This window comes from Eptesicus fuscus, chromosome 3 (assembly GCF_027574615.1).
Source record: "Eptesicus fuscus isolate TK198812 chromosome 3, DD_ASM_mEF_20220401, whole genome shotgun sequence".
NCBI lineage: Eukaryota > Metazoa > Chordata > Mammalia > Chiroptera > Vespertilionidae > Eptesicus > Eptesicus fuscus.
This window is the reverse complement of record NC_072475.1, coordinates 27,066,591-27,079,501: the sequence shown is the minus strand read 5'-3', so window position 1 is coordinate 27,079,501 and position 12,911 is coordinate 27,066,591. Positions and strand designations below refer to the sequence as shown.

The 12,911-nt window shown below is 45.8% G+C and overlaps 1 protein-coding gene across 2 annotated transcripts in view; it reads left to right on the top strand.

The window, feature by feature from the left end:
* The window catches only part of SI (sucrase-isomaltase), an 89,334-nt gene that overhangs the window by 47,230 nt on the left and 29,193 nt on the right, over positions 1–12,911 (top strand). For both annotated transcript variants that reach the window (XM_054711078.1, XM_054711085.1), the window contains 5 exons: positions 7,132–7,286; positions 9,373–9,541; positions 12,142–12,238; positions 12,338–12,450; positions 12,545–12,670. In XM_054711078.1, the coding sequence (XP_054567053.1) occupies positions 7,132–7,286; positions 9,373–9,541; positions 12,142–12,238; positions 12,338–12,450; positions 12,545–12,670 (660 nt within the window). The remainder of the gene's footprint in view (positions 1–7,131; positions 7,287–9,372; positions 9,542–12,141; positions 12,239–12,337; positions 12,451–12,544; positions 12,671–12,911) is intronic.

The window sequence follows — 12,911 nt, the reverse complement described above, 5'->3', positions numbered from 1 at the left end:
GTATTAAAAAGTGTTGATAGATATTAAATAAGTACTGAGAAATCCTAACTGACACTAAATTTTTAAAAAGTTAACTCATTTTTTATCAATTGATGCTTTAAAATAGTTTTCATATAAATCTCAATGGAATATTATTGGAGACTTAATAACAAAACCTTTATATTTACCTGGAAAAGTAAACATATGATAATGACAATATTTAAAAATTATCTACAAAATAGATAACATTTACAAAATTAAAACAGCATAATTGCCATTAGAATAATCTCACAGTTTATCACAAAGTGATGACATAAAATACATATGTATATATAACATATAATAATAACATGTATATATGTAGTTTTATATATATGTACTAGAGGCCCAGTGCACAAAATTCACACATGGGAAGGGTCCCTAGGCCTGGCTGGAGATCAGGGCTGATAGGGGCCTTTCAGCTGCCTACTGGGGCCTTCCTTTGTTCCATGCCGCCCTCTGGTGGTCAGGGCATGTCATAGTGAGCGATCAAACTCCTAAGGGGACACTTTGCATATTAGCCTTTTATATATATATAGATGTACACACACACACACATATATGTATATGTATGTGTATGTGTATATATAGATGTACACACACACACATATGTATATGTATGTATATATATATATATATATATATATATATATATATATATATATATACATATAAATTAAGTAATTCAAACATAAGCCCAGAAAACAATTAGCTGCATATTTATCTTGTATCTGGCTAGTAAATGTCTTTCAAACCATAGATATAATAAAGACATAAAACTCAGAGATAAAAATCTATGTGTTTCCTATGTAAACAACTACATTTCAACAAATAAACACTATAAAAATGAGAAGACAAAAAATGGCTAAATATATGACACCTTGGTCATAAAAAGCAAGTAATTTCAACTTATGTAAACAAGAAAAATATTAAGATCTAAAAACATGCACATAATAGAAGAAGAAATAATAATTGGAAATAAAAATACTATAATACACTCATTAACAATTAGAAGAATAAAAGACAAATTCAAAGAATGGGAAACCTCAATGTTGAATAATCATGTAGAAAAACGTTGGTCAACATTGTCAAGGAAATAAAGGACAATTTAAAAAAGAAACACTTTTAATGTACCATAAAACAGTAGTAGAGCACACATTTTGGTGAGAATATTAATTAGTACACTAATTCTGACAAACAGTTTACAAATAGGTATCAAGGACCGTACAAATATTAGTATACTCTTACCTAATCCTTTTTTTTTTTTTTTTTTTTTTATAGTTTTTGGGTTAGAAAGCTCTGAATATTTTATTTTATTTTATTTTATTTTTTTTTTTAATTTCTTTATTGATTAAGGTGTCACATATTTGTCCTCATCCCCCCATTCCCATCCCACCCCTCTCCCCACGCATGCCCCAATCCCCTGTTGAACTTAACCGTTGGATAGGCTTATATGCATGCATACAGGTCCTTTGGTTGAACTCTCCCCCTCCCCCCCCCCTCCCCCTACCCTCCCCTATCCTCCCTCTGAGGCCCGATAGTCCGATCGATGCCTCCTTGCTTCTGGTTCTGTTCTTGTTCCTCAGTCTATGTTGTTCATCATTTCCCCTAGATGAGCGAGATCATATGTCACTAGATATATACTAATAAGAACTGAATGTGAGACGAGCAATAATAGTTATGCTGACAGGCAAATGAATCAATCTGTAGCGAGCTTCCCCCTGGACCAACAGTTCTTTTGAGACCCAATTTCAATGTCCAGTAGTTCCTTATGTGTACATGTCAACACTGACCCCTCAGCTCTGGATGGTGGACAAATGGTGGTAATGGAGGTCCGACTCCCTCTGGTTTGGTCTCGGCCGAACCCAGGGGCACGGCGTCACCCGGACTAAGGGGCACGTGGCCTCACCCATACCCAAGGGGCGCGTGGTCTCACCCGGGCCTGGGACCCAGCCTCACCCGGATGGATCCAGGGGCGCACGGCCTCACCCGGACCCAGGATCTGGCTTCACCCGTACCCAGGGACGCTTGGCCTCTCCCAGACCCAGGGGCACGTGGCCTCACCCGGGCTTAGTTGCACAAGGCCTCACCTGGTTCCAGGGACACATGGTCTCTCCCGGACCCAGGGACGCTTGGCCTCTCCCAGACCCAGGGCCACTTGGGCTCACCCGGGCCTAGGTGCACGAGGCCTCATCCGGATCCAGGGACGCATGGTCTCACCCGGACCCAGGGACGCTTAGCCTCTCCCAGACCCAGGGGCACGTGGCCTCACCCGGGCCTAGGTGCACGAGGCCTCATCCGGATCCAGGGACACATGGTCGCACCCGGACCCAGGGACGCTTGGCCTCTCCCAGACCCAGGGCCACTTGGGCTCACCCGGGCCTAGGTGTACGAGGCCTCACCCGGATCCAGGGACACATGGTCTCACCCGGACCCAGGGATGCTTGGCCTCTCCCAGACCCAGGGCCACTTGGGCTCACCCGGGCCTAGGTGCACGAGGCCTCACCCGGATCCAGGGACGCATGGTCTCACCCGGACCCAGGGACGCTTGGCCTCTCCCAGACCCAGGGCCACTTGGGCTCACCCGGGCCTAGGTGTACGAGGCCTCACCCGGATCCAGGGACACATGGTCTCACCCGGACCCAGGGACGCTTGGCCTCTCCCAGACCCAGGGCCACTTGGGCTCACCCGGGCCTAGGTGCACGAGGCCTCACCCGGATCCAGGGACACATGGTCTCACCCGGACCCAGGGACGCTTGGCCTCTCCCAGACCCAGGGCCACTTGGGCTCACCCGGGCCTAGGTGCACGAGGCCTCACCCGGACCCTGGGACACATGGTCTCACCCGGACCCAGGGACGCTTGGTCTCTCCCAGACCCAGGGCCACTTGGGCTCACCCGGGCCTAGGTGTACGAGGCCTCACCCGGATCCAGGGACACATGGTCTCACCCGGACCCAGGGATGCTTGGCCTCTCCCAGACCCAGGGCCACTTGGGCTCACCCGGGCCTAGGTGCACGAGGCCTCACCCGGATCCAGGGACGCATGGTCTCACCCGGACCCAGGGACGCTTGGCCTCTCCCAGACCCAGGGCCACTTGGGCTCACCCGGGCCTAGGTGTACGAGGCCTCACCCGGATCCAGGGACACATGGTCTCACCCGGACCCAGGGACGCTTGGCCTCTCCCAGACCCAGGGCCACTTGGGCTCACCCGGGCCTAGGTGCACGAGGCCTCACCCGGATCCAGGGACACATGGTCTCACCCGGACCCAGGGACGCTTGGCCTCTCCCAGACCCAGGGCCATTTGGGCTCACCCGGGCCTAGGTGCACGAGGCCTCACCCGGATCCTGGGACACATGGTCTCACCCGGACCCAGGGACGCTTGGCCTCTCCCAGACCCAGGGCCACTTGGGCTCACCCGGGCCTAGGTGCACGAGGCCTCACCTGGATCCAGGGACACATGGTCTCACCCGGACCCAGGGACGCTTGGCCTCTCCCAGACCCAGGGCCACTTGGGCTCACCCGGGCCTAGGTGCACGAGGCCTCACCCGGATCCTGGGACACATGGTCTCACCCGGACCCAGGGACGCTTGGCCTCTCCCAGACCCAGGGCCACTTGGGCTCACCCGGGCCTAGGTGCACGAGGCCTCACACGGATCCAGGGACACATGGTCTCACCCGGATCCAGGGACGCTTGGCCTCTCCCAGACCCAGGGCCACTTGGGCTCACCCGGGCCTAGGTGCACGAGGCCTCACCCGGATCCAGGGACACATGGTCTCACCCGGACCCAGGGACGCTTGGCCTCTCAGACCCCGGGGCACGTGACCTCACCCATGCCTAGGTGCACGAGGTCTCACCCGGATCCAGGGACACACGGTCTCACCCGGACCCAGGGACGCCTGGCCTCCCCCAGACCCAGGGGCACGTGGCCTCACCCGGACCTAGGCGCACGAGGCCTCACCCGGATCCAGGGACACACGGTCTCACCCGGACCCAGGGACGCCTGGCCTCCCCCAGACCCAGGGGCTCGCGGCCCCACCCGGGCCTAGGTGCACGAGGCCCCACCCGGATCCAGGGACACATGGTCTCGCCCGGACCTAGGGGTGCGTGGCCTCTCTCAGACCCAGGGGCACGTGGCCTCACCTGGACCTAGGTGCACGAAGCCACCCGGACCCAGAGGCGCGTTACCTCTCTCAGACCCCTGGTCGCGTGTTCTCACCCGGATCCAGGGGCTCACGGCCTCACCCATACTCGGGACCCAGCCTTACCCGGATCCAGGGGCCCACGGCCTCACCCGGACCCAGGGTTCAGATTCGCCCGGACCCAGGGGCACATGGCCTCACCCGAACCCGGAATCCAGCTTCACCTGGACCCAGGGGCGCGTGGCCTCACCCAAACCCAGGGGCGTGAGGCCTCACCTAGACCCAGAGGCGTGTGACCACATCTGAGCCCAGAGGCTCGCAGGCTCGCCTGGACTCGGGTCTCAGCGGGGTTTCGTCTTCTTGATCCCAATTCCTGTTGGTCAATTCTCTCTCAGCAATTCCTTCGGTCATTTTCTCAGAGCTCCAGGGCGGCTGCCGCAGAACTCGTTGGGCGGCTGGCTCGGCAAGGCTCTGGTGTGCCCGGTGCCCGGCGGTGGGCTGGTCCGGTGTCGCTGCGTCGGCCCTTGGGTCTGCAACGGTGGCCAGTCGCTGAGCGTGCGCACCTGGCCACTTCGGGGCATTGAGATTCTTGAAGGACTCGGAGGTCAGCAAGCACGGAGTCTCCCTCCCCATGTCTCCCAGGGGCTCGTCTGTCCGTGCTCGGCAGCGAGTGGAGCCGTCCCCTCAGCCGGAGACCGCCGGGGGAACTGCGCCGAGCACGTTCCAGGCCACCATTGTGTCGCCTGAGCCATAGTTCTTAAAGTGTGGACTTTGGGTCACCGGCATCAGCATCATCCTGCGTACCCCTCTCTTTTATTCTAGTTGTAGAGCATCTGCTCAGCCAGCCCCCTGGTCTTTCTGGCTGGTGTCTGCTCTGCTCTCCCGTCGTAGTCTCAATATTGTTGTGGTAGGCAACGATCAGGCTGCCGCCCTATGTCTCCATCTTGGTCCTCCTTTGTAAAGTTAAGTCTTGATTGTTGTTGGTGTCACTGGGAGGAATTGTCCTCCAGGCCAATTGGCCGTGAGGACCCTCTTTGTCTATATAGGAAGAGTTGCTGTGCAGGAGACATGTTTGTGGGCCGGGTCTTGATGCAGCAATGCCTTGGCGCTCACTGAGTCTGCCTCTAGAATACCTCCCTTAAGCAAGTGATTGAAATCTGGTGTCATCTCCCACCAACCACTAGATGCCCTCGTTTCTGGGTCTCCAATGTAGTGTGGGTCAGCCACTACCTGAGGCACTCAGCAGGAAAAAGCTTCGGCTCAGCTTGGCTGGGGCGGAGCTACAGGGTGGAGCCTACAACCTTGGCTTCCTGTCAGCCCCGCCCTATGAGGCTCCTGTGTCTGTGTCCCTCTGTATTCCTTGCAAACACCTCTGAGAGAAACGCGCCCTGGAGTTTCGCCCACTGCCAAACAGTCCAGTCCCTCCCCTAATGAATCTGGACTCCCAGATTCTCGCCTGGAACTGGGTTTCAGTGTAGTTGGAACTGGGTCTCAGCGCAGTCTGGCGTCCCTGTCTCCTTCCCAGCAGGGCCACCCAGTGGCGCAGGCAAAAGTCCGTCCTCTGCGCACCTTCCAGTGCGCGCGTCTGGAGCCGCCGCTTCTCTGTGCCTCCGCCACCACAGCCCAAATTCATTCCCCCAGCGTGCGCCTGGCTTCCCAGGGTTTCGCCCGGAACTGGGGTTCAGTGCAGTCGGAACTGGGGTTCAGCACGGTCCTGAGCTTATGTCTCCTTCCCGCTAGGGCAGTTCAGTGGCGCAGGCAACAGTCCGTCCTTTGCGCCCCTTCCCGTGCGCGCCTCTGGAGCTCTGCCTTCCCCCGCTCCTCTGTGCCTGCGCCCCACAGCCCAGATTCATTCCCCCAGCCTGCGCCTGGCTTCCCAGGGTTTCGCCCGGAACTGGCGCTCAGTGCAGTCGGAGCCGGCGCTTAGCACACTCCGGAGCCTTTATCTCCTTCCTGCCAGTGAAAGCCGGCCAGGCCGTCAGCCGCCCCTTCCTCTCTGGCTCCATCCTCCCCACAGGCGCGCGTGCTCGTGTCTCCGCCAGTTTCTCCATACCTCAGGCTTTTACGGCTCCCCCGATTGTCCCCGTGGCCTTCTCCTTCCCCCCAGCTGTGGGCATTTCAGTCCGCCAGCTCTCCTGTGGTTCTGGACGATGTCCGTTCTGACCTCTAGTTGTGCCTTTGAAATTGTTGTGCCCGGCTGCAGGTTAGGTGTTTCACCTATGCCGCCATCTTGGTTTCTCCTCCTACCTAATCCTTTACTTTTAAGAAATGTGCTAAGGAAATGAAGGCATAAATAAATGTATATTTACATTAATATGTAGGATCATACATATAACAAAAATTTTGAAACAACTACTGTGTCTAAACAGAAGTGATAAATAATTTTGTATCTCCATATATGAGACTATTTATCTCTAAAAGCTGATTTTGATGATTTATCATTTTGTAGAAAAAATAATTACAAAATATAAAAAAAAGCATAAAACACAGTAGGTCATTTGATCTCATTATCTGTTCATGTATGTATATGGGATTGGATATGTATATATATATATATATATATATATATATATATATATATATATATGGTGTCCCCCAAAAAAGTATACAGACTGTAATAGCTGATAGCTTCAGATTCTATTATATTTTGAAAATGAAATGTATTTTAATAAACATTGCCTTTAGAGTGTGTATACATTATACATTTTTGGATAATAAATATATATACCGTATTTTCCGGTGTATAAGACGACTGGGCGTATAGAAGATTTTCCTGGGTTAAAAAGTCATCTTATATGCTGGAAAATAAGGTATATGTATGTATATATATGCCATAGATACAGAATTAAGAATGATATAAACAAGCATTATATATATTCTTGTTGGAAACATCATTTAATTTTTTAAATATTTACATAACATCTCACCAAACTAGAGCAAAACATTTCTATTTTTATTATTATCTGCAATAGATTTATGACCCGAAAAATAAGAGATATGAAGTTCCAGTACCTTTATACATTCCAACCACGCCAACAAGTACTTATGAAAATAGACTTTATGATGTTGAAATCAAGGAAAATCCTTTTGGCATCCAGATTCGACGAAGAAGCACAGGAAGAGTTATGTAAGTGATTGAATTATTTGAAATGAACAATACCTTGATTTTATCCTAGGAGGGAAAAAGAAAGATGATTATTTCCACAGCCTTCACCGTGCTAGAGTATCATCATACTAAAAATGGTTTTAGTTGTATTAAATAAGTTAACCTACTTTAACATTTTTAACTTAAACAATTAGAACGTAATAGGACTATCATTAAGGATTGCCTAAAATGTCATTTACACTTTGGATGTGATTGATTTTATTATTACACTAGAGGCCCAGTGCACGAAATTCATGCACGGAGGGGAGGGGGGGTGTCCCTCAGCCCAAACTGCACCCTCTCCAATCTGGGACCCCTCAAGGGATGTGTGACTGCCTATTTAGGCCCGATACAGTGGGATCGGGCCTAAATGGGCAGTTGGACATCCCTCTCACAATCCAGGACTGCTGGCTCCCAACTGCTCACCTGCCTGCCTGCCTGCCTGATTGCCCCTAGCCGCTTCTGCCTGCCAGCCTGATGACCCCCTAACAACTCCCCTGCCAGCCTGATCAATGCCTAACTGCTCCTCTGCCAGCCCAATTGCCCCTAATTGCCCTCCCCTGCAGGCCTGGTTGCCCCTAACTGATTTCCCCTGCTGGCCTGGTCACCCGCAACTGCCCTCCCCTGCAGATTTGGTTCCCCCCAACTGCCCTCCCCTTAAGGCCTGGTCCCCCCCCAACTGCCCTCCCTTTCAGGCCTGGTCCCTCCCAACTTCCCTCCCCTGCAGGCCTGGGTCCCCGCAACTGTCCTCCCCTGCAGTCCTTGTTGCCCCCAATTGTCCTACTCTGCTGGCCCAGTCACCCCTAACTGCCCTCCCCTGCAGGCCTGGTCCCTCTCAAATTCCTCCCCTGCTGGCCATCTTGTGGCGGGCAGCTTGTGTCCACATGGGGGCAGCCAACTTGTGTGTTGGAGTGATGGTCAATTTGCATATTACCTCTTTATTATATAGGATATTCAGACTTTTTTTTCAAAGCAAGTTGATAACCAAACCAAGACTCCTCTTAAAAATCATGATGAGTTTTAGCAAAATTGGAAATGTGTTATGTAAATATTTTATTAGAACTTTTATAATCAAAGTTTAATGGTCCTAGAATTTGATTAATACTATTTCTGCTAGGCACTAATGAAAGGAAATTAATGTACATACATCTAGATATTTTTATGTCATAATGAATAAATTTAAGAAAAAAGTTTTGTTTTTTGTGTGAAATTCTCTATTTATAGATAATCATAGTATACTAAAATATATTTTAATGTAATTTAAACTTGCCATGCTATCTTTGAGAAGATGTTGACCAGATGTTTTCACAACATATTGTCAGAATGGATACAAATAATAAAGAAAAGCATGTCTGTATTATAAAAAAATTTTATTATGAGAATAATTTTGTTCTAAAGGTTAACAAACTCAGCCATTTTGTAAAAAAGTCCTGGTGCAAAGGTATACTTATCATTATTTGAGAATCATTATTATTTAGTAAAGACTTTTTCATAATTACTATAAAAATGAAAAATGTCCCAATTCTTTGTAATACTTATATTTTCTTACACTGCCAATCCTAATTATTTTCCTCCTCTCTTATGTTCTAGTCATTACATAGGGAGAATTTTAAATTAAAATATCAATTATGCCTTATAGTTGTTTTTTTTTTTAATATTGATATGTTTTTATTCTACATGTAGAAAAAACATTACTGGGATATCTCAAGGTAACAGGTTTCTAGGACCTATGTTACTTCCATGTAATATATTCTTTATAACTTCATATTAATTTTATTTTTAAAAGCAATATATGTCTAACGATAACCATAAATAATCATGTTAATCATATTATGCTCCCTGTATTGATAATGGTGAATATGTGAAATATATTTGAGGTATTACTTAACTTAGCCAAAAAAATATATTTTGGAATAATTATCTATTACCATGTGGTATCTGCTTACAATAAAGTATATAGAGAAAATATTATTGACTTTGAGCTCACACAAGGAAGAATCGCCATTGTTATTTGTGATACTATTTTGTAAATGTTTACAGAAATGTAATTGTTTTCTTTTGTTGTCAGCTGGGATTCTCACCTACCTGGATTTACTTTTAATGACCAGTTCATTCAAATATCTACTCGCCTGCCATCAGAATATATATATGGTTTTGGGGAAGCGGAACACACAGCATTTAAGCGAGATCTAAACTGGAACACTTGGGGAATGTTCACAAGAGACCAACCCCCTGGTGTAAGTATCTATTTTCAGCTATCTCATGAGGCAACTAAGACCATGATTAGGATCCCAGGCACTTCTATGTAGGCCTGTACTAGTACTTTGGTATTGAATTAATGACAGAGACGCTGGAGATCGCCTAGTTGCTAAAATGATTTTTTGAAAAACAAACAAAAACGTCACCATCAATTACTGGCAAAAGTAGAGGATTAGATGAATAACATTGAGTACAGTGAGAGGTGAGGTAGTGACCCAATTCCTTATCTCAACTGCAGAGAAAGAGCATTGAGATTCAGTATTCCCTGCCAAAGCCATGTTTACTCCCAGCTTTTAGAAAGTAGCTGAATAGAGTTCTCTTTAACTTTTTTTCTTTTACTTCTTAATGATTTGATGCCAAGTTTTTCCTTTATGACACACAGCTGCAGTTGTGCATTTTTATGAGTCTGTACTGCTAGTTCCATCTTTAAAAAATGTTTTTATAAGCTCATGTCACTTTTCCCAAAGTTTCAACTTATTAATTAAATACACATCATGAATATTTAATGCACTGCAGAACTAATATCAGCTATGATTATGAAACCAAAATGTGGTGTTCGGGTCCGAGTTCGTTGTCTCCACAAAATTATAAAATGATTTTGCGGACAAGAACAGTAGGCGGAAGCAAAGTTCATTGAGACAAAGACAGACTCCCTGAAGCAGGGCACAGCAGGAAGAGGGCCCAAAGCAGGTTACCAAGGAAGCTTCTTTGTCTCAGGTTCCAAAGTCCCATGTCCCCCAAGCCACGCCTGGGAATGGTGCTGCTGGGGTTCCAAAAGCAGGCCAGTGTACAGAGCTTCCGTTCCATGTGGAAGCAGGCCAGTGTACAGAGCTTCCGTTCCATGTTTGCAGCAGGCCAGTGTACAGAGCTTCCGTTCCATGTTGCAGCAGGCCAGTGTACAGAGCTTCCGTTCCATGTTTGCAGCAGGCCAGTGTACAGAGCTTCCGTTCCATGTTTGCAGCAGGCCAGTGTACAGAGCTTCCGTTCCATGTGGAAGCAGGCCAGTGTACAGAGCTTCCGTTCCATGTTGCAGCAGGCCAGTGTACAGAGCTTCCGTTCCATGTGGAAGCAGGCCAGTGTACAGAGCTTCCGTTCCATGTTGCAGCCATGTGTCGTTCAGCATCCAAGCTAATTCAAGTCCATTAGTCCATGTGTGGAGTCCCACATGGCCATAAGCCGGGTGGGCACAGGGGAGCACATCCACTGCCACAGGAGAGGCAGGGACGAGAGAGAGAGAGAGAGAGAGAGAGAGAGAGAGAGAGAGAGAGAGAGAGAGAGAGATGCCTTGTTAGCTCCTGATTGGTCCTTTCAAAGAATTGTCTCAGGTTCCAAAGTCCCATGTCCCCCAAGCCACGCCTGGGAAAGGTGCCTTACTAACATAGTTAGGATTGGTTATAGGCCTCACTGCCTTGTGATTAGTTATCTGCAAGCTGTCTGTCTTAGCAACATCCTTACATTTTAAAGTTCACATCTCTCACTGGCGCCCTTCTTTCCCCACCCAGCTGGGTTGCCTTAGCTGGGTTCAGTTCTAGGTCCTTTTGTTTCTCTGTGATGCAGTCAACAAGCTGTATATCCTGTTCATGTCTTCAAGGTCCTGTTATTCTAGGACTTCCCCACTCTTCTCTCTTTGCCAAGGTCCCATCTCTGACTGCCTAGCCCTTCTATCTCCTCAATTATTCTAGACATATCATGAAAAAAAATTTATTTTATAAATACTAGCTTATTTCCATGTGCCACAGGTGATGTTCACTTAAATGATATGCTGATTACAACTTTTAGCTAGAGTTTTTATTGTTAGATGCCTAAACAACTCTTTTTGTAGCACAATATTTCAAACTCAGCTTATGAAGGAGGTTTTTCATTTATACCTAATTGAAAAAAATATATTTTACCAAAGTTTACTTCTTTAAAATCCTTCAACATTAGCATTGGCACTATTAGGTTAATATACCCTTTATTCTTAATATGCAAATTTTCTTTCACATGCTATTCAATTACTTGGATTTCTTATGGGTCAGAGATATTAATTTTTTGGGGGGATTATCATCTTATAAGTGTTGTGACCCTTGGCAAGTCATTTAATGACCCTAAGTATAGTTCTTTTATTCTAAAATATAAATATCTAGTTAAAATATAATTAAATGTTTATATGTTATAATTTTAAATATAAAGTATATAAACTTAGATAATGATCATGTCAATTACCTAAGAGGTTGAATAGTTTAATCATTTTTATGGAATTAAATTATGGAAAAAGAACTACAACTTAATAAAATAAATTAACATATACAATCTGTAGAAAGAAACCCAATTACTCTAAAACCAATGGGTTTTTACATCAATATGAGACAGTTTTGTGGGTATTACATATCTGTATATTTATTTGCATGATCTGAAGCAATCATAGTTCTAATAATGAAAAAATCAATTTCTAAGGGAAATGTGGTTAATTCAGTTTGTTTTTGCAAAGGAATAGCATTTAACTTTCTAGGCTCACTCTTATAATGAATTTAAATATTACATCGACAAACTTCACATGGTCTTATCATCTGAATATATGGTATGTTTATTTTTTTAGTATAAACTAAATTCCTATGGATTTCATCCCTATCACATGGCTCTGGAAGATGAGGAAAATGCTCATGGAGTTCTCTTACTTAACAGCAATGCAATGGGTAAAACCATCATTTTTAAAATTTCTCATGTTTTATGTGACTTTTAATAAATAATATTTTGTACATAGATAACAATGTAATCATGTTTTGAATTTCTAGATGTGACATTTCAGCCAACTCCTGCTCTAACTTACCGCACAATTGGAGGAATCTTGGACTTTTATATGTTTTTGGGCCCAACTCCAGAAGTTGCAACAAAGCAATACCATGAAGTATGATTGAGTTTGTTTTTAGAAAAAAAACACACACATAAATTTCTCTCCATAAGTAATTCTCTTAGTTCACAAATTATTTTTGTTTTTAAAGGTAATTGGCCGACCAGTCATGCCACCTTATTGGGCTTTGGGATTCCAATTATGTCGTTATGGCTACAAAAATACATCAGAGGTTCAGCAATTATATGAAAGTATGACAGCTGCTCAGATCCCCTATGTATGTACATAGACTTTTAAAACTGTTTTAAATATGTCTTGTAGAAAATCAGAATGAAATAATTAAACACATGTGCTTTAAGATTATTTTAAGCATTTGGCAATAATCAAGGCTTAGTTTTCAGGAGCACCTAATAAATTGGAAATAAAATTTTTATAAAATGTAAAATCTTTATTAGATTGATAAAGGAAAAGTAATAATACAATTTCTTTTTCTGTTTTTCTCCTATTCCATGCCCCAG